The sequence below is a fragment of the Mobula birostris genome, chromosome 18 (assembly GCF_030028105.1).
Source record: "Mobula birostris isolate sMobBir1 chromosome 18, sMobBir1.hap1, whole genome shotgun sequence".
Classification (NCBI taxonomy): domain Eukaryota; kingdom Metazoa; phylum Chordata; class Chondrichthyes; order Myliobatiformes; family Myliobatidae; genus Mobula; species Mobula birostris.
This window is the reverse complement of record NC_092387.1, coordinates 57,879,215-57,906,823: the sequence shown is the minus strand read 5'-3', so window position 1 is coordinate 57,906,823 and position 27,609 is coordinate 57,879,215. Positions and strand designations below refer to the sequence as shown.

At 42.1% G+C, this 27,609-nt stretch overlaps 1 protein-coding gene across 5 annotated transcripts in view; it reads right to left on the bottom strand.

Annotated features, from left to right (window-relative positions):
* Positions 1 to 433: 433 nt before the first annotated feature.
* Positions 434 to 27,609, bottom strand: part of LOC140212143 (sorbitol dehydrogenase-like) — an 80,181-nt gene continuing 53,005 nt past the window's right edge. For all 5 annotated transcript variants that reach the window (XM_072282756.1, XM_072282751.1, XM_072282752.1 and 2 more), the window contains 5 exons: positions 24,970 to 25,088; positions 20,137 to 20,202; positions 5,368 to 5,549; positions 3,456 to 3,577; positions 434 to 2,329 (listed from right to left, as the gene is read on the bottom strand). In XM_072282756.1, the coding sequence (XP_072138857.1) occupies positions 2,164 to 2,329; positions 3,456 to 3,577; positions 5,368 to 5,549; positions 20,137 to 20,202; positions 24,970 to 25,088 (655 nt within the window). In that variant the 3' untranslated portion in view covers positions 434 to 2,163. The remainder of the gene's footprint in view (positions 2,330 to 3,455; positions 3,578 to 5,367; positions 5,550 to 20,136; positions 20,203 to 24,969; positions 25,089 to 27,609) is intronic.

The following is a 27,609-nucleotide window of genomic DNA, read 5'->3' as shown; positions in this document are numbered from 1 at the left end:
AGATAGTCACAATCTTTTTTCTCTAAATAGAACAGTTAGAGTTATATTATATAAGTGAAAGAGGAATGTTTCAAAGGAGAGCCGAGGGGCAAGTTATTCACACAGAGATTGTGAGTGAATGGAACAAGATACTAGAGAAGGTAGTAGAGGAAAGTAAAATTACAATGTTTAAAAGACTATTTGACAGATAAATGAATTTGGAAAGGCTTAGAGAGATATGGGCCAAATATAGGCAAAAAGGAGTAGCACAACTATATATCATGTTCTACATGGGTGAGCTGGGCTGAAGAGCCTGCTTCCATAGTGTAATACCTATGAATCATATTCCAGATAACCTACACCTTCTTCAATTCCTTACATATTTATGAATATACACAGAAGAGTTAGATTGTGTTGTGATTGGGAACTGAAGGCATAGAAACAAAAGTCCAGATTATTTATCAGCATAAGTCATCTTTATTCTCCATTTTTATCCTTGAATTAATTGTTTGATACAATATTCTGTAATTGTTAGGTCAAAGATGCTGAAAAAGCAATTCCACTGTTTGACAGATCAAATGCTCCCTCTCATCACATTGTGAATATAATCTGAATTACAACATCATGTTAAAACTTACTAATATTAAAGTGAAGGTGACCTCATTTATTCAAGGGCTAAGAAAAAGCTGGAAATAAATTTCAAGTTGTGCAGCCACTTGGCATTCACAACCACTGAACTCCATCCGTGTATTTTTAATAATATCTCAACTGCACTATTAAGTGTCTGTCCAGTACACAATCCAAGTTGTCAGTCATTATACAAATGATGCATTTTGTCACCCAGTAAAAAGAGCATTTGAAGATCAAGTCCTTAAACCTGACAGGAAGATGATGGTCCATTGAGTAGCAGTGATTCCCGAGTTCCTGGTTACTTTGAAGAAATAAATAGGCTACAGCAAACACCTTAAAGCATTGGATAAACACCACAATGCTACCTCTATAAAACCTTCAAATGCATTGGCAGGATGGGTGAACCAACTTCAGCGGTTTATGTCAAGCATAAAACTTCTGATCATGCATTATCCACATGCCTGACATCAGCTACTCAGAACATGCACTCAACTCTGAATTCGGTCACAACGGTGAAAACGCTTCAAGGATGTTCTTAGTGTTTGCTTTAGACAGTAGTAATATCCTTGCCTATTCCTGAGAATGCTTGGCCAAAGGTGTCTTGAAATGTTGGAGAAGCATACGGGAAGACACCAAGCATTTTGTGTCTGTCCAGTAAGTCTGTGGGCAGGCAAATTGCCAATGGCAGAAGAAGCACATAGCAATCCAAACAACCCATTCACCCAAACCATCAACCTCCACCTGCCCCAGCCCGCTGTTCCTTCATTGATTCATTTGCCAGAAATGTAGAGGAAGCAAGTTATTCTTTATCCCAAGGGATTGCTAAAGGAAAAGGATTTTGGTACATTACTTAATAAATGCTATAAGCATTTTAACTGGCACCATGTAATTTGAAGGGTTAGTTTACTAGTTGGTCAAAAGCCGCTTCTGCTCTGCAGGTTGTCAACCGACCCGTTTGAAGGATGTAGCAGCTCTTTCCTATTGGTTGCTTTAGTGTGCCATGGCACTGCTGTCCAGTTTCAGGTGACTCAGTGGTACAAGAATAGCACATGCGAGAGACTGAATGGCTTTCCTTTGTCTCCAGGGTCTCATATTCACACTGATATCACGGTCAGTGCTGAAGAAACATTGGGAAAGTATGCTACAGATATAGGAAGGCCCATGCACACAATTAGCTAAGGTCTGTATGTTGAATGTTTAGTTTTGCAGTTGTGTAACTTGGGGAGACTTAATGGAGCACTTGTTGAGTTTGTAGTGGTACTGAATGTTTTACTGTTTTTCTGTAAATAAATGATTAATGTGCTTATTCATAATCCTTGTCTTGTCTCACTTACTAAACCTGTGAACCTGCTCCCTCGTAACAGATCAAATTTACTTTGCATTATTTTACATGATCGTTAACCAAATATAATTAAAACTGCATCAACTAACAGGATTATTTGTATGTGCAAATTATCCTGGAAATTACCTTTTAATGCATTAGCTAAAGTCAAATCTGTCATTGGTTGCTACCTCGTGATAACAGTTGAAATCAAATGTACACAAAAAATATTCTCATTGATTCTGGTTACTGGAATCACACTTAAGCATAACTTTTATTCCCACACCTTTCTTTGTTGTTTCAAAAGCTTTGACAGCTTCTTCCAAGAGAAAGCGATGTGTGACCACAGGCTTCACATCTATTGCCTTTGAAGCCAGCATGTCAATTGCCACAGGCCACCTGTCAACAAAAACAATGGAAAGGGAATAACATACAACTTTACTTAGCCATGTGGTGATTATTCCACCTTGAGCAATTTCCACCTTTTACACTTAAACTGTAGATTATTTTCACAATGAAATAACTGCAGTTATATAGTGCCTTTTCTGAAAGCGAGAGTCCTGAAGTATTGCACATATTGGTTTAAGAAAATGGCAAAGAAAATAAATTTTAGGATGAGCAAAAATGGAGGAATCTAAGGTGGGGGCTTATATGGGAGGCAGGGTTTGAGGGTCGGCACAACATTGTGGGCCGAAGGGCCTGTTACTGTGCTGTACTATTCTATGTTCTATGAGTAGCTTATACTTTAGAACCAAAGAATGGCACTGGCCATTTAGCCCATCAAGTCTATATTGGCTCTATGTAGAGCAATCCTGACAGTTCCATTCTCCTTGGGGCCACAACAGACTGCAGATGCTGGAAATATGGGGCAACACAAAGTATTGGAGGAACTTAGTGACTCAGGTAACATTTATGGAGCGAAAATGGGCAGTCAACATCTTGGGCCGGGACAATCTGGACTGAGATTGAATGTAGAACAGTACGTGTCCTTCAGCTCACAATGTTGCGCCGACTAATGTAAACCAATTACACTATCAATCTCTTTCCTTTTACGTAACCCATAACCACTCATTTATCTTAATCCATCTGTCTAACAGTCCCTTTAATATCCCTATTGGATCTGCCTCAACCACCATCCTCAGTGTTATGTTCTAGGCACCTGCCACTCTCTGTGTGGAAAAATCTACTTCTGACATTTCTCACAAACTTTATTCCACTCACCTTAAATGGATCTCCTCTGGTATTGGCCATTGCCACCATGAGAAAAAAAGCACTGGTTGTCCAATCTATAAGTGCCCCTTATCAACTTATATACCGCTAACAAACCACTTTTCATCCTTCTTTGCTTCAAAAAGAAAAGCTCTAGCTCACACAACCTATCCTCAAAAGACATGTTCTCTAATCCAGGCAACATCCTGGTATTTTTTTTTGAAACATTGTTCGAGGGGTCTTGCTGCTAATTAAAATAATTCACTAGTTCAATTTTAAATTGGCTGAAATATAAGATTTATTATTTCATACTTACGTGTTGCAATATCTGAAAACACCCCGAATATCAATTTCCCGAACTTCCACTTCGAAGATTGGGATGTTTGCTGAAGGTTTGCCCACACCAACCAGAACGAAAACACCTCCAGACTTAGTTGCCTAAGAAAATATTTTTAAAAATGATAAATAACACAACTATATTCAGAATTTTAGTAGGTCATTAAAAATTTATTTATGCAATAACAGCCAAGATTTTCTCATGAGAGGAATTCTTATTCAACATCTCTATAACTTTGTTGCAAATTATATTTTATATTCATTAATTTCTTCCATTTGAGATAAATATTAAAAATTTATCCGACTGTTTTCTTGAATCAAAAGAATATTTTAGATTATGTGAGAAAGAGTACACAGTATAAATCAAAATTTTTAAAACAAAATGAAGCAGACTCAATTCTGGCTTTATTTACACCAGTGCTCCAGAATGTAAAAGTAGATTCAGTTACTTGTTTTATTTAGAAATGAGTAATTCTGTGTAGGCTTGGAAGACTGTAAACTGTTTTGGCCTAGTTATAAAACAATTACTTCTGATGTTAACTACTTTCTTAAAGCAATAAAGCATTACCTGTAAATGTAGTGCCAATCACATCTTCAGAATTAATAACCAGTATTAAAACAACCTTGAGCTATTGTCATTGGATTATTGCTATTTCCTACAATATGTCCTTAACATTTTTATAATCCAAATCATTGCAACCAGGAGAAGTGATTTCATAAACCTCAAATACTATTTTTATGTGAAGCACCAACTTACTTGCATACTATACCAAATTAAAAGTAATATTTTCTGCTCAACTCAGCCATGAACCCAGTGCAGAGCAAATGGGGAGAACCGAGGCAGAATCGATGAAGTTTGCAGTATAACGTTCAGTCCATGCATTGATGCCAAACTCCCACTCGTCACTCCAGCTTCTATCTTTGGCCTCGTACATTGTTCCAACAAAACCCAATGCAACACCAAAGACACCAATTCATCTTTCGACTAGCTTCCTAAGAAGTAATTTCTTCAGAAGTAACGTAGCCAAACCTACACAATTTATTAAGCCTATGCAGATGTCCAGTTGTAGCCTTCTAGACTGAATCAATTAAAATGTAATCATTATTCTAGCATTTTCATTACAGATAGCCACCATTCCTTCCAATTGTTTTGTCAATCTCAGAAACTGATTTTCTGCTTCTTTGGGATTTTTACTTTATTCTACGAACATTTGTGTTGACATTTAAGCTCTCACATCATCATGTAATGTTAAACCTTTTCTTCTGCTTTCTCCTCCCCATTTGCTCAGTGCACCTTAAAGCCTATTTATGTTAATTTTTTACTATCTCTGTAGAAAGGTCATTGACACAAATCATTATTTCTGTTTCTCTGTCTGATATGCTGAGTATTTTGTCTTTTGTCTCAATACTGGATTGGTCCAGTGTTCACAAGAACCTCAAGCTTTTGAGCAAAGCTTCAAAGTAGTAAAATCGGGTAACTGCAGTCATATCTCGAAACTACTGGTTTTATCAGTTGTTATGATTAGCAGCCACACTGTTCATATCACACATTATCTTGTCATTTGGAGAACCATAGTCAATCCACATTTGTAAGCTTGCATGTTTATCAGCACGAATAGTTGTTTAGGAATCCAGTGAGAAGTGGCTGAAATTTCCTTTTTCAATGAGGCAAAACTAGTTGTAAAGTTCATGCCTGAACTCTAAGGAGGACAGCAACTTAGCATAGGATAGAAGGGGCTTGCAACCTTCATGCCAACTGCTGAGCAAGCCAAATGTCTGTTTTACATGTACATTCATGTATTTATAACTGGCTCCTGATCAAATTAACTCAGTTGAGTTTCTTTAAAATTGAAGTTAACAGAATGTAAAATTTCATTCTCAGTTATACTCACATAGATACCTGCTTGGATACATAACTCTGCCCCAGTGCACTCAATAGACGTGCCAGCCAGAGCTCCACCAAATGCATCTCTTACTTTTTGGCTCAGTTCCTTACTGCTCATGTTTTTCTCAACAGCAATAGTGGAAGTAGCTCCCATTTCCTTTGCCTTTTTCAACCGACTTTCTAATAGATCTGTAATAGAGCAGAATTTCTCATGTGCAGATTAGGGAAAGTCTTATATTGGCTATATACCCTCAGTAGCCTCTTTATTAGGTACACCTGCCCATTAATGCAACTATCTAATCAACCAATCACAAAGCAGCAACTCAATGCATAGAAGTATGCAGACATGGTCAAGCCACTCAGTTGTTGTTTAGAGCAAACATCAGAATGGGGAAGAAATGTGATCTAAGTGACTTAGACCATGAAAGCAAGTTGTATGTTCCTTCCTGTGTGTGTGGGTTTCCTCTGGGTGCTCCAGTTACTTCCCACAATTCAAATACATACCAGTTAGTAGATTAATTGGTCATTGTAAATTGTTCAGTGATTAGGCTAGGGTTAAATTGGTGGGTGGGTTGCTGGGCAGCACAGCTCAAAGGACCAAAATGGCCTGTTGTGCACTGTATCTTGAAATAAGTTAAAATAAAAAAAAAAGTCAGACTGGTTTGAGTATGTCATAAATTGCTGATCTCTTGGGATTTTCATGCACAACAGTCTCTAGAGCCTGGTGCGAAAAACAAGAAAACATCCAGTGAGCAGCAGTTCTGTGGGTGAATGCCTTGTTAATGAGAGAGGTTGCAGAAGAATGGCCAGACTAGTTTAACCTAACAGGAAGACGACAATAACCATGTGTTACAATAGTGATGTGCAGAAGAAGATCCCTGAACGCACGTGTCAAATATTAAAGTGGATGGGCTGCAGTATAAGACTATAAGACATGGGAGCAGATTTAGGCCATACAGCCCATTGAGTCTGCTCTGCCATTTGATCATGGCTGATTCATTATCCCTCTCAACCCCATTCTCCTACCTTCTACTCATAACCTTTGACATCCTAACTAATCAAGCACATATCAACCCCTGCTTTAAATTCCTCTAGTAAGGTTCCCCACCATAGGAAACATCCTCTCCACATCACTTCTATCTAGGCCTTTCACAACATTTGAAAGGTTTCAATGATATTCTCCCCAGCCGCCCCCCCCCCATTCTTCTAAATTCCAACAAGTACAAGCTCCTCATACATACACCATTCCATTCCTGCAATCATTCTCGTGAACCTCTTTTGGACACTCTCCAATGCCAGCACAACTTTTCTTAGATAAGGGACCTAAAACTGCTCACAATACTCTGTGCGGTCTGACCAATGTCTTACAAAGCCTCAGCATTACATCCTTGTTCATATATTCTAGTCCTCTCGAAATGAATGTTAACATTGCATTTACATTCCTTATCACTGGCTCAACAGGCAAGTTAACCTTTAGGGGATCCTGCACGAGGAATCCGAAGTCCCTTTGCAATTCTGATTTTTGAAATTTCTCCCCATTTAGAAAATAGTCTATGCCTTAATTCCTTCTACCAAAGTGCATGACCATACACTTCCCTACACTATATTCCATCTGCCACTTCTTTGCCCATTCTTCTATTCCATCCAAGTCCTTCTGCAGACTTCCTGCTTCCTCAGCTCTATCTACCTCTCCATCTATCTTCATATCATCCGCAAACTTGGCCACAAAGTCAACAATTCCATCATCGAAGTTATTGACATAAAACGTCAAATGATGTGGTTCGAGCACTGACTCCTGTGGTACACCACTAGTCATGGGCAGTCAACCAGAAAAGGCCCCGTTTTATTCCCACTCTTTGCCTCCTGGCAGTCAGCCAATCTATGCTAGTATCTTTCCAGTAATACCACTGGCTCTCATCTTAAGCAGTCCCTGTTGTGTAATGAATGTCTCAGTATCATTTGAGTACTGTTGTAAATATATTTTATGATTAAGCATTCTTGTTTGTTTAAGATCAATAAAACATTACAAGTTACAGTATTTGTAAAAATAAGTGATTTGCATACATCATGAGGCTACCATATCATACTTATGTGCCTCGTTAAAGTAAAACCAAAGTAGACATGTTCATCTCCTTGTTTTGCATTATGATGATAAACCAAGTTATCAGACAATTGATGCTAATGGGAGAGATAAGGGAGACAATGGAGAAACGTTCAAAATGTTAATGAGAGAGGAGAGAGAGATAACGGAAAAGAAACACAATTCAGAATATTGACAGACCGGTTGCTTTGAACCTGAACTGTTAGAAGTTTGATGGACAGGCGATATCCCAGCAGGGGGATAAAAAGAACAGGTTCGCTAAGGCACGGGACACATCACGAGATAACGAGACCCTGGAAGAGCAGTGTGCCCCCACAAGTTGGTGGCAGTTTGGAGGTCCGGTTCACAGGAACTGACCATAGTCGCACAGGGTGCAAAGGTACGATCGGTGGGAACCTGGTGTGTGTGTCCGCCCTTGCCTGGTTGCCGGGTTCATCGCGGAAGAACGGTTGTACCCAGAATGGAGGGGTCACAGTCGGTGACCACAGCCGGATAGAAGACATAAAAGGGTCTGCCCGAAAGTGGATAGAAGACATAAAACGGTCCGCCCGAAAGCCAACTGCGAAGAACATCAAAGATCTGCTTGAATCAAATTTGCATTCCCCCCCGCCCCCTCCAACGGCACAACAGCGATTATTGCGAACTGTACTAAGCTGAACTGAACTCTCCGTCACTTGAGACTGATCATTTTACCCCTAGACTGCAATAGAGCTTGGTTGATTCCTATTACCCTAGTTCTGAGTACATGTGTGTTTTATCATTGCTAACCTGTTGCATTTATATCCTTACGATTAGAGTATTGTGTTACTTATTTCTTTAATAAAACTTTATTAGTTTCCAGTAATCCAGACTCCATTTCTGCTGGTTTGGCAACCCAGTTACGGGGTACGTAACATAAGTGGGGATCTCGTCCGCGATTTTGAACGCCAAATTTGGGACTGAGTAAATTGATTGGGTTAAAATTCCCGAAAGAAAGAAAGGGCAAACAGCAGAAATGGAGATTGAGGAATTTCTAAAGGCGCCAACCTTGGAGGCATTAGAGGATGCCAGGAAATCAGAATTGGTGACTGCTGCCAAACAGTTGAATCCTTTTAAAGGGAAGTCGACAATGAGGAGAGCGGAGATGCACAGATCTATCATTGAGCATTATGTATCTAAATGTGTGTTTCCCCAAGGGGAGCTGGAGATGGTATCTATGGGCAAACCTGGTGAAGAAGCAGTACAGCTGCAGATGGAAAAATTGAGACGAGCACGAGAAGAAAGGGACAGGCAGTTAGAACGAGAAGAGAGAGAGAGAGAGAGAAGCAGAAGGACAGGGAATTTGAGCTGGAGAAGTTAGGGATGACACTAGCATAGGGCCCCATGCCGAACCAAGGTGGAGGGTTCAGGGCGACCCAGGAGGTTAGGCTGGTTCCCCCATTTGAGGAGGATGATGTTGATCGGTACTTTCTACATTTTGAAGAAGTCGCTGCAAGTCAGGACTGGCCGAGGGATAAGTAGGCTGTTTTGCTTCAGAGCGTACTTAAGGGAAAAGCTCAGCAAGCTTACTCGGCATTGTCCGCAGAAGATGCCCAGAGGTATGATGTGGTGAAAGAGGCGATAGTCAGGATTTATGAGTTGGTCCCAGAGATGTACCAGCAGAGGTTCCGGAATGTGCGGAAGCAGTGGCGCCGCACATATTTAGAGTTTGCCCGTGAGATGCAGATGTATTGTGAGCGTTGGTGCGCCTCGAAAGGGGTCAGTGGGGATTATGACAGACTGCTACAGCTAATACTGATTGAGCAGTTTAAAAGTTGTGTCCCTGAAGGTATGAGGCCCTATCTAGATGAGAAAGAGGCAGAAACCTTAGACGCAACTGCTAAGTTAGCCGATGAGTACGCGTTAACACACAAAGCGAAGCTTACCCCGAGTAAAAGCTAGAAAGTAAGCCAGGGACTAGTGAGAAGGATAAGGAAGACCGGGAGCAGTTTGGTAGGAAGTCTCCTGGGGTTGTATGCTATAATTGTGGGAAAGCCGGTCACTTTGCGTCCAGGTGCTTTGCCCCAAAGAAGGAGACGGGGAAAGGAAAAACAACGATTCCGACTGGCTGTATAGAGCTGGCAAACAAACCGCTAGGGGAGAAGAGGTCTGATAAAGTTCAGGAAGGGCGCGAGAAGTTTATTTTGGCCGGATTGGTGTTGGTGAGGGAGGGGTTAAACCCGGTTCCAGTATGGATCTGGAGAGACACTGGGGCTTGTCAGTCATTGATCTTAAAGAGTGTGTTAGACTTTAGTTCAGAGACCCAGACTGGGGAGGTCAGGCTGATAAAAGGCATTGGGAAAGGGACTGAAGCAGTACTCTTGCACCAGATACACCTAAAAAGCGACTTGGGTCTCCGGATCGGTCACGATAGGGGTGAGGCCCGAACTAACGATGGAAGAGGTGGAAGTCTTACTCAGTAATGACTTCGCTGGCAGAGAGGTGTACCCAGCAGTAAGATTGACAAGCCAGCCTGCCAGCATTGAGGCCCTGCCCATGGACTCACAGGTTTATCCCGTTTGCGCAGTGACTTGGCGCGTGTCCAGAAAGGCTGCCGAAGCGAATGTAGATTTAGCTGAGACGTTTTTGCCAGCCTTGTACCAGGAGGGGTTAGAAAGTGAGAAGAAGGAGCGTAGTGAAACGGAAGGAAGCGAGGGAGTTGAGGTAGACTTATCATTAGCAAGGAAGGAATTTATACAGGCACAAGAATGAGACGAGGAGCCAATGGTTTTGACAGAGACAGCTCTCTCCAAAGCAGAATTAAAAAGGGAGCCAGTGGGCTATTATGTGAAGGAGGTACTAATGAGGAAGTGGAGACCAAGTACCGTGCCCACAGATGAGGAATGGGGGGTGGGGCACCAGGTGGTAGTGCCGAAAATTTATGGGGATGAGATTTTTAACCTGGCCCACAAGATACCCCTCGGTGGACATTTTGGGGTGAGGAAGACAGTCAATGGAATTATGAAAGTTTTTCTGGCCGAGCATGAGGGAGGATATTATTGAGTATTGTAGTCATGAACCGACACAGCCTATTGATCTGTTAACAGCTTGCCACGATAAGCGAGCAGACCTAGTCGGTGTTATCACGAAAATTAATGAGGCCAGGGTGCCACCTGATAAGGGGAAAACCCATTTTGAAAAGATAAGTATGGTGCCGACCAGCTGGGGGAACTCTATTGTTTTGGCCAACTTTGCTGATAAGGTCTCTCCCTTAACCCCTGAACAGAGCGAGCCGCTGAAAAAGCTAATTAACCGGCACACAGACATATGTCCGGATGTCCCGAGGCGATGCAAAGAGCCGGTACATGATGTTGTTGTCACATCAGGTCAGCCTAGTAAGTATAGGATGATTAATTCAGTGATAAAAGGGCTAAAGAATGCAGAAGCGTATATTGACAATTTAGTGGTCTGGAGTGACACGTGGGAGGGGCACATTGTGGCTGTAGAGGAGCTGTTTAACCGGCTGTTTGAAGTCAGCCTGACAGTGAACCTCGCAAAAAGTGAATTCGGCCACATGAAGGACACTTATCTGGGATTTGTGGTAGCACAGGGGCAGCTGGCTCCGATGCAGGCTAAGGTGCGGGCTATCTCTGAAGTCCCCACCCTGACAGACAAGAGGGCCCTGAGAAGGTCCTTGAGGATGGTGGGGTACTATCGGAAGTTTTACAAAAACCTTGCGGATATTACCCTCCCTCTTACTAAGCTCTTGCCAAAGAATGCGAAGTTTGTGTGGGACGACCTTTGTTATATTTGTCCGGCACGGAACCCACTGATAATTTACACTGATCACAACCCATTAGTGTTTTTGGCCACTATGAAGGATAAAAACAAAAGGTTGCTAAATTGGAGGAACGGACAATGTGATTGCTGACTGTCTGTCAAGGTGTTGAAAACTTAAAGTTCTCTGTATTAACCGAATAGCTGATGACACTGTATATTAGTGTGTATCTAATAATGTATTCATGCCCATAATTTTTACCCCGGTAAAAATCCTTTGAAGGGTAGGGGTGTGACGACAAACCAAGTTATCAGACGATTGATGCTAATGAGAGAGATAAGGGAGACAATGGAGAAACGTTCAAAATGTTAATGAGAGAGGAGAGAGAGATAACGGAAAAGAAACACAATTCAGAATATTGACAGACCGGTTGCTTTGAACCTGAACTGTTAGAAGTTTGATGGACAGGCGATACCCCAGCAGGGGGATAAAAAGAACAAGTTCGCTAAGGCACGGGACACACCACGAGATCACGAGACCCTGGAAGAGCAGTGTGCCCCCACAAGTTGGTGGCAGTTTGGAGGTCCGGTTCGCGGGAACCGACCATAGACGCACAGGGTGCAAAGGTACGATCGGTGGGAACCTGGTGTGTGTGTCCACCCTTGCCTGGGTGCCGGGTTCACTGCGGAAGAACGGTCGTATCCAGAACGGAGGGGTCACAGTCGGTGACCACAGCGGGATAGAAGACATAAAAGGGTCTGCCCGAAAGTGGATAGAAGACATAAAAGGGCCTGCCCAAAAGCCAACTGCGAAGAACATCAAAGGTCTGCTTGAATCAAATTTGCATTCCCCCCGCCCCCTCCAACGGCACAACAGCGATTATTGCGAACTGTACTAAGCTGAACTGAACTCTCCGTCACTTGAGACTGATCATTTTACCCCTAGACTGCGATAGAGCTTGGTTGATTCCTATTATCCTAGTTCTGTGTACAAGTGTGTTTTACCATTGCTAATCTGTTGCATTTATATCCTTACGATTAGAGTACTGTGTTACTTATTTCTTTAATAAAACTTTAATAGTTTCCAGTAATCCAGACTCCATTTCTGCTGGTTTGGCAACCCAGTTACGGGGTACGTAACATAAGTGGGGATCTCATCCGCGATTTTGAACGCCAAATTTGGGACCGTGTAAATTGATTGGGTTAAAATTCCTGAAAGAAAGAAAGGGCAAACAGCAGAAATAGAGATTGAGGAATTTCTAAAGGCGCCAACCTTGGAGGCATTAGAGGATGCCAGGAAATCAGAATTGGTGACTGCTGCCAAACAGTTGAATCTTTTTAAAGGGAAGTCGACAATGAGGAGAGCGGAGATGCACAGATCTATCATTGAGCATTATGTATCTAAAGGTGTGTTTCCCCAAGGGGAGCTGGAGGTGGTATCTATGGGCAAACCTGGTGGAGAAGCAGTACAGCTGCAGATGGAAAAATTGAGACTCGAGCACGAGTTCCGGGTAAACGAGAAGAAAGGGACAGGCAGTTAGAACGAGAAGAGAGAATAAAGCAGCTGGAACGAGAAGAGAGGGACAGGCAGTTAGAACGAGAAGAGAGAGAAAGAAGCAGAAGGACAGGGAATTTGAGCTGGAGAAGTTAGGGATGACACTAGCGTAGGGCCCCATGCCGAACCAAGGTGGAGGGTTCAGGGCGACCCAGGAGGTTAGGCTGGTTCCCCCATTTGAGGATGACGATGTTGATCGGTACTTTCTACATTTTGAAAAAGTTGCTGCAAGTCAGGACTGGCCGAGGGATAAGTGGGCTGTTTTGCTTCAGAGCGTACTTAAAGGAAAAGCTGAGCAAGCTTACTCGGCATTGTCCGCAGAAGATGCCCAGAGGTATGATGTGGTGAAAGAGGCGATAGTCAGGATTTATGAGTTAGTCCTAGAGGTGTACCAGCAGAGGTTCCGGAATGTGCAGAGGCAGTGGGGCCGCACATATTTAGAGTTTGCCCGTGAGATGCAGATGTATTGTGAGCGTTGGTGCGCCTCGAAAGGGGTCAATGGGGATTATGACAGACTGCTACAGCAAATACTGATTGAGCAGTTTAAAAGTTGTGTCCCTGAAGGTATGAGGCCCTATCTAGATGAGAAAGAGGCAGAAACCTTAGCCGCAACTGCTAAGTTAGCGGATGAGTTCGCGTTAACACACAAAGCGAAGTTTACCTCGAGTAAAAGTTACCAGAAGGGTAGTCACGGGGGTGGAGAGAGTCCGCCAGAAAAGCCAGAAAGTAAGCCGGGGACTAGTGAGAAGGATAAAGAGGACCGGGAGCAGTTTGGTAGGAAGTCTCCTGGGGTCGTATGCTATAATTGTGGGAAAGCCGGTCACTTTGCGTCCAGGTGCTTTGCCCCAAAGAAGGAGACGGGGAAAGGAAAAACAACAATTCTGACTGGCTGTATAGAGCTGGCAAACAAACCGCTAGGGGAGAAGAGGTCTGATAAAGTTCAGGAAGGGCGCGAGAAGTTTATTTTGGCCAGATTGGTGTCGGTGAGGGAGGGGTTAAACCCGGTTCCAGTACGGATCTGGAGAGACACTGGGGCTTGTCAGTCATTGATCTTAAAGAGTGTGTTAGACTTTAGTTCAGAGACCCAGACTGGGGAGGTCAGGCTGATAAAAGGCATTGGGAAAGGGACTGAAGTAGTACCTTTGCACCAGATACACCTAAAAAGCGACTTGGGTCTCCGGATCGGTCACGATAGGGGTGAGGCCCGAACTAACGATGGAAGACGTGGAGGTCTTACTTGGTAATGGCCTCGCCGGCAGAGAGGTGTACCCAGCAGTAAGATTGACAAGCAAACCTGCTAGCATCGAGGCCCCGCCCATGGACTCACAGGTTTATACCGTTTGCGCAGTGACTCGGCGCATGTCCAGAAAGGCTGCCGAAGCGAATGTAGATTTAGCTGAGACGTTTTTGCCAGCCTTGTACCAGGAGGGGTTAGAAAGTGAGAAGAAGGAGCGTAGTGAAACAGAAGGAAGCGAGGGAGTTGAGGTAGACTTATCATTAGCAAGGAAGGAATTTATACAGGCACAGGAATGAGACGAGGAGCCAAGGGTTTTGACAGAGACAGCTCTCTCCAAAGTAGAATTAAAAAGGGAGCCAGTGGGCTATTATGTGAAGGAGGGAGTACTAATGAGGAAGTGGAGACCAAGTACCGTGCCCGCAGATGAGGAATGGGGGGTGGGGCACCAGGTGGTAGTGCCGAAAATTTATGGGGATGAGATTTTTAACCTGGCCCACAAGATACCCCTCGGTGGACATTTTGGGGTGAGGAAGACAGTCGATGGAATTATGAAAGAGTTTTACTGGCCGAGCATGAGGGAGGATATTATTGAGTACTGTAGACATGAACCGACACAGCCTATTGATATGTTAACAGCTTGCCACAATAAGCGAGCAGACCTAGTCGGTGTTATCACGAAAATTAATGAGGCCAGGGTGCCACCTGATAAGGGGAAAACCCATTTTGAAAAGATAAGTATGGTGCCGACCAGCTGGGGGAACTCTATTGTTTTGGCCAACTTTGCTGATAAGGTCTCTCCCTTAACCCCCGAACAGAGCGAGCCGCTGAAAAAGCTAATTAACCGGCACGCAGACGTATGTCCGGATGTCCCGAGGCGATGCAAAGAGCCGGTACATGGTGTTGTTGTCACATCAGGTCAGCCTAGTAATTACAGGATGATTAATTCAGTGATAAAAGGGCTAAAGAACGCAGAAGCGTATATTGACGATTTAGTGGTCTGGAGTGACACGTGGGAGGGGCACATTGTGGCAGTAGAGGAGCTGTTTAAACAGCTGTTTGAAGCCAGCCTGATAGTGAACCTCGCAAAAAGTGAATTCGGCCACATGAAGGTCACTTATATGGGATTTGTGGTAGGACAGGGGCAGCTGGCTCCGATGCAGGCTAAGGTGCGGGCTATCTCTGAAGTCCCCACCCTGACAGACAAGAGAGCCCTGAGAAGGTCCTTGAGGATGGTGGGGTACTATCGGAAGTTTTACAAAAACTTTGCGGATATTACCCTCCCTCTTACTAAGCTCTTGCCAAAGAATGCGAAGTTTGTGTGGGACGACCTTTGTTATATTTGTCCGGCACGGAACCCACTGATAATTTACACTGATCACAACCCATTAGTGTTTTTGGCCACTATGAAGGATAAAAACAAAAGGTTGCTAAGTTGGAGGAACGGACAATGTGATTGCTGACTGTCTGTCAAGGTGTTGAAAACTTAAAGTTCTCTGTATTAACCGAATAGCTGATGACCCTGTATATTAGTGTGTATCTAATAATGTATTCATGCCCATAATTTTTACTCCAGTAAAAATCCTTTGACGGGTAGGGGTGTGACGACAAACCAAGTTATCAGACGATTGATGCTAATGAGAGAGATAAGGGAGACAATGGAGAAACGTTCAAAATGTTAATGAGAGAGGAGAGAGAGATAATGGAAAAGAAACACAATTCAGAATATTGACAGACCGGTTGCTTTGAACCTGAACTGTTAGAAGCTTGATGGACAGGCGATACCCCAGCAGGGGGATAAAAAGAACAAGTTCGCTAAGGCACGGGACACACCACGAGATCATGAGACCCTGGAAGAGCGATGTGCCCCCAAAAGTTGGTGGCAGTTTGGAGGTCCGGTTCGCGGGAACCGACCATAGACGCACAGGGTGCAAAGGTACGATTGGTGGGAACCTGGTGTGTGTGTCCACCCTTGCCTGGGTGCCGGGTTCACTGCGGAAGAACGGTCGTATCCAGAACGGACGGGTCACAGTCGGTGACCACAGCCGGATAGAAGACATAAAAGGGTCTGCCCGAAAGTGGATAGAAGACATAAAGGGGCCCGCCCAAAAGCCAACTGCGAAGAACATCAAAGGTCTGCTTGAATCAAATATGCATTCCACCCCACCTCCAACAGCACAACAACGATTACTGCGAACTGTACTAAGCTGAACTGAACTCTGTGTCACTTGAGACTGATCATTTTACCCCTAGACTGCGATAGAGCTTGGTTGATTCCTATTACCCTAGTTCTGTGTACATGTTTGTTTTATCATTGCTAACTTGTTCCATTTATATCCTTACGATTAGAGTACTTTGTTACTTATTTCTTTAATAAAATTTTATTAGTTTCCAGTAATCCAGACTCCAACTAGTGGTCCATTTCTACTGGTTTGGCAACCCAGTTATGGGGTACATAACAGCATTCAAATAGATTTAATGTTTCAGAGTTACAAAGCATAACAGCGGCAATAATTAAGTTTTAAATGAACATGCAATAATTAACTACCTGCTGAAGTGCAGCAAGATGTTAGAGTTTTTAAAAAAGCACAGCAAAGACTGCTGAGTTAAAATAAGCACAGCTCATCTTTTTATCTTCAGAGCAGCATGTTTTCTTCATAAAAGGAAAGACGATATAGAGTTTTAAAAAAAGGCAAAAAATAGAAGAACTCACAGGTTCAGAAACAGTGAGTACCGGATGATAATTATCATAAAAAAACATTGGCTGGTTTCATGGGAAAGGTAAATGAATTTGATTACTCAATGGATATCTGGTTCATGTACACTGAGCTAACTGAGCAGTATTTTGAAGCAAATGAAATAGCCAACAAGAAGGGAGTACTACTTTTGCTGAATGCATTGGGTTTAAAGGCATACAGCTTGCTTAGAAGTTTGACTGCTCCAACCAAACTAGCCAAAATTAGCTTAGCTGATATCATGAAAGTAATTCAGGAACATTTAAACCCGAAACCACTGTTGATTGCAGAACACTTTAGATTTCATAAGTGGAAACAAAAGGAAAGGGAGCCCATTTCAGCATATGTGGCTGAGTTGATGAGATTGTCTGAGCATTGTTAGTTCAATGATAAGCTTAATGATGCACTAACAGATCATTTAGTTTGTGAAATCTTGCAAGAAAGTATTCAAAACAGCTCCTAACTGAAGCACAAGCACCATTTAAAAGAGTAGTTGAAATAACTGATCAATGGAAACAGCAGAGAGAGACACAACTGAATGCAGTCAGGAATGAAAGTAAGCATGAACAAAATTGCAATGTTTAACACAGAAACTAGCGGGGGTTCACATACACCAGACCAATGCAGGTTTAAAGCTGAAACTTGCAGAAAATGCAGCAAAGTAGGACACATACAAAGAACATGTCGGGAAGACAATTATAACTGGAACTGCACAGGGAAGAGAAAAACATAAAATGTCGAGTTGCAGTTTCAAAAAGAGCAATAATCTGCATGCTGATGATGCAAGATCTGAGAGAGGGTTGAGAGGGGTAATAAGTCAGCCATGATGGAATGGCAGAACAAACTTGATGTGCCAAATAGCCTAAATGTGGTCCTGTGTCTTATGGTCTTGCAATCTTCCTAAATAGCATTCTACTGGATTGAAACCCAGTTGCTAATTTATTTAATCGTTTCTTAGTTATAGCAAACTAAGGGACTGTCTCTGAACTGTGCTATTAGGATGCAGTATCATTTTATTGAAGACAAAACAAGAATGGAAAAAAGTAAACAGTTTAAAGATGTATCTTAATATTGTAGATAGAAATAGCTTTAATTAGTTTTACTCATAAATGTGGCAAAGACCTTACGGAGAAAATTACACCTTTTATAGGGATACTATGGTAGAAACATATGAGGGAACTAAGTCTACTTCTCTTTATGAAGCAGAGGCAGTAAATTGAGAACAGGAGCTCAGTAGCATTTACAAATATATAATTATATGTTAAGTGTTTTCCCATGTATAGATACAGATACAGTAAAGTTTATTCAATCATTTTGACAGTCAACAATAAAATCATAGCAATTAACTGATTCCATGTTGATTGTCTTGATGGAGCTCAGTAAGGAGAAGGTAATGACTGGCAGCAACTTCTAGATTTTGTGCTTAACCGTGCAAATGCATTTAGCAAAAGGCCCTGCAAATTTTTCTGCCTTAAAACTCTAAAAAGTATATGCCACATAGATTCTAGGCCATTGATAACATCAAACTTTAAGATAAGATAAAACTTTATTTACCCTAAAGGAAATTATCATTGCAAGGTTGCTCAGTCAGAAACTACTTAAAATACAAAATTTAAGCACTAAGGTATGAAAAAATACAAAATATGTATTCAGAAGTAATAGTACAAAATATAGCTGTGCAACAAAACCATATACTTACATACTTAAGGGGGAGGAGTTGTAGAGTCTTATAGCCATAAGGAGAAAGGATCTCCTGTGGCATTCAGTGGTGCATCTTGGTGGAATTAGTCTGTTACTAAAGATAACAGCCTGTTTGTCCAGCATGTCATGGGGGTGGTGAGAGGGATTGTCCGTAACGATCCATAGCTTTTGCAGCATCCTCCTCTCAGACACAACCACCAGGGAATTCAGTTCCACCCCCAGAACCAGCCTTCCTGACGAGCTTATCTATCATCTTGGGATCAGCTGCTCTAACCTTGCTGCCCCAGCAAACTATGGCATAAAATAGAATGCTGGCCACCGTTGAATCATAGAACATCTGCAGTATAGTACTGCAGACGTTGAACGACCAGAGCCTCCTCAGAAAGTCAGTCATCTTTGTCCCTTCTTCTACAGAGCCTCTGTATTTTCAGTCCAGTCTAGTGTATTGTCCAAGTGAGTCTGAGACAATGAACAACTAACTTTGATGGCTCTCACTAAACTAAGGTTTACAGTCAGTGGCCATTTTATTAGGTATCTCCTACACCTAATAAAATGGCCACTGAGTGTATGTTTGTGGTCTTCTGCTACTGAACCCTATCCACTTCAAGGTTCAACGTGTTGTGCATTCAGAGATGCTCTCCTACACACCACTGTTGTAATGCATTGTTATTTGAGTTACTGTTGCCTTCCTGTTAGCTTTAACCAGTCAGGCAATTCTCCTCTGACCTCTCTTAATAGCAAGGAGTTTTTGCCCTCTGTACTGTCATTCTTTAGATTTTTTTTTGTTTCTCGCACCATTTTCTGTAAACTCCAGAGACTGTTGTACATGAAAATCCCAGCACGTCAGTACTTTCTAAGATACTCAAACCACTCTGTCTGGCACCAACAATCATTCCACAGTCAATGTCTCTTAGATCACACTTCCTCATTTGATGTTTGGTTTGAATAACAACTGAACCCCTTGATCACGTATGCATTTATGCTTTGAGTAGCTGCCACATGATTGGATAATTAGATATTTGCATTTGTTAGAGTGGATTTCTTTTTGGGTAGATGATTTGTTAACACTCAAATGACTTTGGCCACCAGACTTCTATTTTAACTGTTTGACAAAGGACTGTGGATTGAGTCCACCACAATGGGCTTCCTAAAAGGTGTAAATACCAGATGCTTCTGGTGCCTGATGCTGTAGGTTTGAAGACAGTCTTATCTATACATTATAAATATTAATTGTCTTCTATGTTAGCACATAAAATGCCAAATAAATGTATTGTGGATTGAACTAAAGGCTGTGGATACCAACACAGACATGTTGGCGTCAGAAGGAAAGGATGAAATCCAAAGGTGTGATGTTTGTATGTAACTTCAAAAGGAAGCATTGTCTGTAACGTTTTAAGTAGGCAATTGCCTTTGTGTTTAGCATATAAATATCCAGCCCACATTTTAGCTAGCAGACCCTTCTGCGGAAAGCGTCTCCGCCTGTAAGATGCCTACTGTACCTTGTTGCGTCGAATAAAGAAACTGCTTTGTATCTACCAGTGACTGTCTGTCCGGTAATTTCATCCACGCTACAACAGCATTAATGATCAGGTGTACAGGTGTACTTAATAAAGTGGCCACTAAATGTAGATTCTGAGTGGAGTACACAATGCATTAAAAGGTATTTTCTTGACTTAGAATTTCTTACGCACCTAAAATTATGACAAACTACCTACCACAGATTAAAACCTGAGATGCTCCCATGGCCTTGGAAACAAGCAGATTCATAAGCCCAATCGTCCCTGAAATACATACACAAAGAGTCAAGTTAAAAAAACAATATGGGCAGGATAGGACAAATTTTCCTGGTACCAGATTTTTTGACAGGAATGAAGTTTAGAAAAAAGGTGTCCTTGATTTTCTGGTGAATTAAATTTTCCAGTTCTTATATTTACAACATATTTGTAAGAATTATAACAGGTTTGTCAGAAATTCTCTAAGTATAAAGAGATGAGAGATAAGCCGGCCAAAGTTGACTGGAAGGGGATGCTAGCAGGGAGCCCTTCTATACTCCACAGGAGTGCCAGTGTGGCTTCATGTGTCCCCAGCTTGTAATCATTTCCATAAGGCAAAGAGGGGGAATAAAATGGGCCTTAGCTGGTTGGCTGCTGGTGACTAGTAGGGTTCCACAGGGTCTGCTATTGGGAACATTTCTTTTCATATCATATGACAATAATCTGGATGATGGACTTGGCTTTGTGGCCAAGTTTGCAGATGATATAAAGGTAGGTGGAGGTGCGGGTAGTGTTGAAGAAGCAGGGACTCTGCAGAAACAGTTGGACAAATTAGAATAGGCAAAGAAGTGGAAGATAGAATATACCGCAGGGAGGTGTATGCTCATGGCATTTGGCAGAAGGAATGAAGGCATAAACTATTTTGCAAACGTGGCACAAATTCACAAATTAGGGTGCAAAAGGACTTGGTAGTTTCACGCAGGATTCACTAATGGTTAACTTGCAGGTTGAATCAGTAGTAAAGGTGGCAAATGCAATGTTAGTATTTATTTCTACAGGATTAGAATATTAAAGCAAGGATGTAATGCTGAAGCTCTATAAGGCATTGATCAGTCCACATTTGGAGTGCCTTGAGCAGTTTTGGCCCTCTTATCCAAGAAAGGATGTGTTGGCATTAGGGATGGTCCAGAGGAGGTTCATGAGAAAGATTCTGGAAATAACAGGGCTCTGGGTATGAGATGTGTTTAATGGCTCAGGGCCTGTACTCACGAGAAAATAAAAGAAGGGGGGTGGATATCTTTAAAACCTGTCAAATATTGAAAAGTTTATCTAGAATTAACGTGGAGAGGATGTTTCCAAAACTGAGAGACTCTTGGACCACAGAGCACAGTCTCAGAATGCAAGGAGGTCCATTTAGAACAGAGATGAGGAGGAATCTATTAAGCCAGGTAGTCAATCTGTAGAATTCAATGCCACAGGTGGCTGTGGGAGCCAAGTCATTTGGGTATATTTAAAGCAGTGATTGAGAGGTTCTTAATTAGTAAGCGCATCAAAGGTTACAGAGTTAAGGCATGAGAAGGGAGTTGAGAGAGTATCATAAATCAGCCATGCTCGAACGATGGAGAAGGCTCGATGTGCCGAATGGCCTAATTCTGCTCCCACGTCTTATGGTCTTATTTATTGGGAATCTTTCTAAACAAACACTAAACAATTCCACATATGCATATATATTAATGTTATGAACATAATTTCTATCTTTTCAAACAATTGTCTTCTCTTTTCTAACATATTCAGCAAATTAAATGCTTAGAGGTCACAGAGTTTATAAATTGTGAAGTACTTTGTCCCAAAGCATTTTTACTGGTTAAACCAGTTATTTAATCTTTAAACCAACAACCCTCTCCCCCGACTCCCCCAAGTTTCTTTCCGTCCCATCCCAGCTCTAATCCCTGCTATGTCTTCACCATTCCCTCTGACCTTCCCTTCTATGAGGCATAACATTCTGTCCTCAGAAAGGGCCCTTGCCCCCCTTCGCACCCACTTTAGTGAGTTCCGTGCCTACCACAATGCCGGGGTCTTCTTCCGTTGCCTCAGTCTCTCAGCCCACTTCTTTGGCAACAATTCCCCACCCTTCACTGATGACTCTTACTCCCCGTCTCCAACCCTCCTCCTCTTCTTGGACACCCTCATCTTTTCATATCTAGCTCATGACGAGACATCAACCAGCCTGACTTCAGTATTTCTCTCTTCCCTTCAAACCTTATCACCTGTGAATGTACTGCCCTCCATTCTTTCCACACCAATCCCAACCTGAGCATCAAACCCACAAACAAAGGTGTTGCTGTTGTTGTGTGGCGGACTGATCTCTACCTTGCTGAGGCCGAGCAACAACTTACAGACAGCTCCTCTTACATACCCCTTGAAAAGGACCCCATTCAGGACCATCAGAAAATTGTCTCCGACACTATCCCTAACCTCGTCAACTCTGGAGAGCTCCCATCCACTAACACCAAACTTATAGTCCTCTTACCTCGCATTGCTCATTTCTACCTTCTAACCATAATCTAAAAAACAGACTATCCAGATAGGCCCAATGTCTTTGCCTGCTCCTGCATTTGTGTCTGCATATCTAGACTCCATTTTATTCCCCTTGGTTCAGTCCCTTCCCACCTACATCCATGACACTTCACGTTTCCAATCTCCTCAACAATTTTCAATACCCTGACCTTGACCACCTCATTTAGACTATACAATTCTATCAACCCTCAAGAAGGCCTTAAAGCTCTCTATTTTTTCAACAAAAGACCTAACCAAATCTGCTCCACAACCACCCTCCTCTGTCTGGCAGAACTGGTCTCACCCTGAAAACTTTCTCCTTCAACTCCTCCCACTTTCTCTAAACTCAAGGAGTAGCCATAGGCAGCCACAAAGGCCCCATTTATGTCTTCTTTATCGTTGGCTACATACAGTCCATGTTCCAAGCCTTCCCTGGTAATGTTCCTCTTCCTGCACTACACTGCCAACTGCATTGGTGCTGCTTCATGGACCCACGCTGAGCTTGTCAATTTCATCAACTTTGCCTCCAATTTCCAGCCTGCCCTTAAATTCATCTAGTCCATTTCTGACACCTCTCTCTCTTTTCTCAATCTCTGGAGGCAAACTATCTACTGACATTTTTTATAAACCCTCCGAATCACAGGGCTATCTTGACTATACCTTTTCCCACCCGAACTCCTGTAAAAGTCCTTTTAACTTTTCTCAGTTCCTTCATCTCTGCTGCATCTATTCCCACAATGAGGCTTCCTTCTTCAAATAATGGGGTTTCCCTTCCTCTACCACTGATGCTGCCCTCACCTGCATCTCCTCCACTTCCAGGACATCTGCACTCACACCATCTTCCCGCTGCCTTAACAGTTCCTCACCTACCACCCCTTGAGCCTCCACATCTCACACATCATTCAACGGGATCCTACCATCAAACATATCTTTACTTCCACCTCACCATCACCACAACTCCTCTCTACCGCTTTCTGCAGGGATCACTTCCTCCATGATTCTCATCCTTTCATCCCACCCCACTAATCTCCCTTCTGACACATATTCCTGCAAGTGATAGAAATGCTGCACCTGCCCATTAACCTCCTCCCTTACCTTCATTCAGAGCCCCAAATAGTCCTTCCAGGTGAGGCAACAGTTCACCTACAAATCTGTTGGGGCTGTCTACTGTATCTGATACCCATGTACATTGTACCGCTGTACATGTAGAGGTCTCCTCTACATTGGTGAGACCAAATGCAAATTGAGAGATCACTTTGTTGAGCACTTCCACTGCATCTGTCAAAAGAAGAACTTCCTAGTGGTCAACCACTTTAATTCCTAACTCTATTCCCATTCCGACATATCAGTCCACAGCCTCCCCTTTTGCCACGATGAGCCACTCTCAGGTTGGAGGAGCAACACCTCACATTTCATCTAGGTAGCCTCCAATCTGATTGTTTGAATTCATCAATTTCTCTTCCCATTAATTGTTTTTGTTCCCTCCTCATTCCTCCTTCTTTTATTCCCCAATCTGGCCTCTTGCTTCCTTCTTCTCACCTACCTATCACCTATACCTGGTGTCCCACTTCATGGTCCACTCTTCTCTCCTATCAGATTCCTTTGTCTGCATCCCTTTACTTTTTTCCACCCACCTGGCTTCATCTAACACGTTCTAAGCTATACACCTTCCCCTCACCCCACCTTTTTATGCAGTCGTCTTCCCTCTTCCTTTCCAGTCCTGAAGAAGGGTCTCAGTCGGAAATGCCAGCTGTTTTCCATTTCCATACATGTTGCTTAACCTGCTGAGCTCCTCCAGCATGTGTGTGTGTTATATTTAATCATCAGTGCCTGCACTGAAACATTGCACACAGCAGGGCATCTCTAAGAATTAATACAAGAGTTTGCATATATGGCTCATTCAAACATCCTACATTTACATCTTGCTTTACTTCTCAAGTTCTTTTGCAGTCACAATTAGTTTGTGCATAAAGCGTAATTTTGTTATTTGCTCACAGAATTAACAAGTTATCAACAATTTGCTATTTATACTGTATTGTATGATGAACGGTTCTTAACCTGCACTCAGGTAGAAATTTTAAAAAAATAGTGTTTGGGAATGGTTGGTATCAGCCTGAACTATCTGACCAACAGCTTCCATGACCACTGAAGCAATTCTGCCTAGATTGTGCACTCAAGGCCTGGACTGGGACTAAAACTCACTAATTTCTCACCTAACATTGCTGTGAACAAAGACATAGAGACTTACCTTTGATAAAATATCAGAGCAACAATCCTGCCTAGGGTAGTTTGAGCCTAACAGATTGTTCTGTACGAAGTAAAGCTCAGTGGCAGTTTCAGCAGCACCAAATATACATAGAAATAGATGACTGAAAAAATCTGCATCTGCCAGTTAAATTGTCTATCTTTTCAGTGGCATTTTTTAAATCATAAAAATGCAAATTGATAACTCAAACACCAAATAGATATTAATAGTCACTTAGACAATTAATTACTTACCTGCTCCTAAAATTAAAACTTTGCTACCAATTGTTACTCCCCCTCTGCGACAGGCATGAATTGCAACAGAAAGAGGTTCAATCAATGCACCTTCCTCTAAACTCACAGATTCTGGGAGCCTGAAACAATAAATATCAAAATTTGACATTGTTTGAACAGAGTAAGGATTTATAAGTTGTGTTCACAGCGGAGTTTCAATCAATAAGCATTGAAGTTAGAACTTTAGACAAGGATCACATATACTGGATGGAAAATTTATGAGCATTTGGAATCAGGGCGAGCCAACATGGCTTTGTGCAGGGTGAGTCATACCTTACTGGCTTGAGCGAGCTTTTTGAAAATGTGATCAAGGTACAGCTGTGGATGTTGTCGACATAGATTTTACTAAGGCATTTGACAAGTCCTCTCATGGGAGGTTCATCCAGAAGATTATGGGATCAATGGTGAATTGGCTGTCTGGATTCAGAAACGACTTGACCATAGAAGATGAAGGGTAGTGGCTGAAGGGACTCATTCTAGCTGGAGGTCTGTGATTAGTGATGTTCTTCAGGAATCTGTACTGGGACATCTGCTGTTTGTGATGTATATAAATGACCTGGATGAAAATGTAAATGGGTGGATTAGTAAATTTGCAGATGATAGGAAGATTAATGGCTTTGTGGAGAGCATAGATGACTAGCAAAGAATACAGCTGCAGACACGGGTGGAGAATGGCAGACGGATTTTAACTTGGCCAAATGTAAAGAGTTACAACTTCGTAGATCAAATGTAAAGAGACAGTTTACTGTTAACAGTAACCCTGAAGTGTTGATGAGCAGAAGGATCCTGGGGTCCAAGTTCATAGCTCCCTGAAAGTGGTTACACAGGTTAATAAAGTGGTTAAGAAAGAATTTGACATGCTTGCCTTTATTAGTCAAGGCACTGAGTTCAAAAATCAAGAAGTTATGTTGCAGCTTTATAAAACTCTAGCAACACACACAAAATGCAGGTGGAACGCAGCAGGCCAGACAGCATCCATAGGAAGAAGCACAGTCGATGTTTCAGGCCAAGACCTTTCGTCAGGACTCTAGTTAGGTTTCATTTGGAGTATTGCATACAGTTCTGGTCACGCCATTATGGAATGTCAAAGCTTTGGAAAGGGTGCAGAAATAGTTTAGTAGGATGCTGTCTAGATTGGAGGTCATGAACTATAATGAGAGTTTCGACAAACTCAGGTTGTTTTCTCTGGAATGCTGGAGGCAAGGTGGGGGGGAATCTAATAGAGGTTTATATGATTATGAGAGTCAACATCCCAGGGTTGAAACCAGAGAACATGCATTTAAGGTGAGAGGAGGTAATTTTAAAGAAGCTGTGAGAGGCAAGTTTTTTTTCGTGTGTGTGTTTTTTTTAAACATAGAAAGTGGTGGGTGACTGGAATGGTGGTAGAGGCAGGTACATTAGGGACTTGTAAGAGACGTTGAGCTAGGCACATAAATGTGAGGAAAAGTAAAGGATATGGACATTGTGTAGGCATAAAGGATTAGTTTAGTTGGCTATTTAGTTGAATATTAATTTATTTGGTTGAGCACGACATTGTTGGCCAAGGGACCTGTTCCTGTGCTGTAATGTTTTATGTTTTATGTATCACTGGACTCTGCATCTAACTCCAGCAGGCAGTTTCACAATGGCAGACCAATGTCTGAAATGCAGCATTAATAGTAATCTTTTATTTAATGCTTTTAAAACAAAATGCATTTTAAGACAACGTAGACAACGTGGAAAAATCTTTTGATTTCCTTAAATTACTTAAAAAAGCAGATTAACTATACATTGTTATATTACTCTCGGTAAGATTTGCTGTGAGCAAACTGAATGCCAGGTTTCCTTCTATTACAGCAGCGACTGCTCGTCAAAGGGACTTAATTAACTTCATCGTATTTGAGGGTAAATAATAATGCTGAACAATGGGACAGAGACCAGTCTTTGACTTCCTGGATTCCACTCTTTCCTTTTGTTCTTTCCCTTCCATTATGTCTGCACTACACTCCTTTCCTGCAGCATTGAATTTGTTTGATCTTTAACCTTTTCTAGTTCTGAAGAAAGGTCATTTACCCATAACATAAACTGTTCCTCTCTCTACAAATGCCACTTAACCTGCTCAGTATTTCCAAGATTTTCAATATTATTTCAGATTAACAGCATATGCATTATTTTGTAGTTTGTTTATTTAGTCGTTTTATGAAGAGATGTCAAACACTGTTAGGTCTTGTTGAATCTGAATAACCTGTTTGGTAGTTATCTATGGAAATCTCATTTTCATATTCATCATTACATAAAGTGTCAAGGGAAATTCTTCTTCTTGTCCTCCTCCTTCAGCCCATCATCCCTACTAGGGCATAGGCCATCAACAGCAGCTGAGTTCTCTGTCCTGGGCTGATAGAAGGTTGAGCAGCTCAATGGCTTCCACTTTCATCACATGACCTAGGGTCTTTTAAGAGACTCCTGGACAGGTATATGGAGTTCAGAAAAATAGAGGGCTATGGGTAACCTGGGTAATTTCTCAGGTAAGGACATGTTCGGCACAGCTCTGTGGGCCAAAGGGCCTGTATTGTGCTATAGGTTTTCTATGTTTCTATGATTTCATAAGATTTCTAGGCAAAC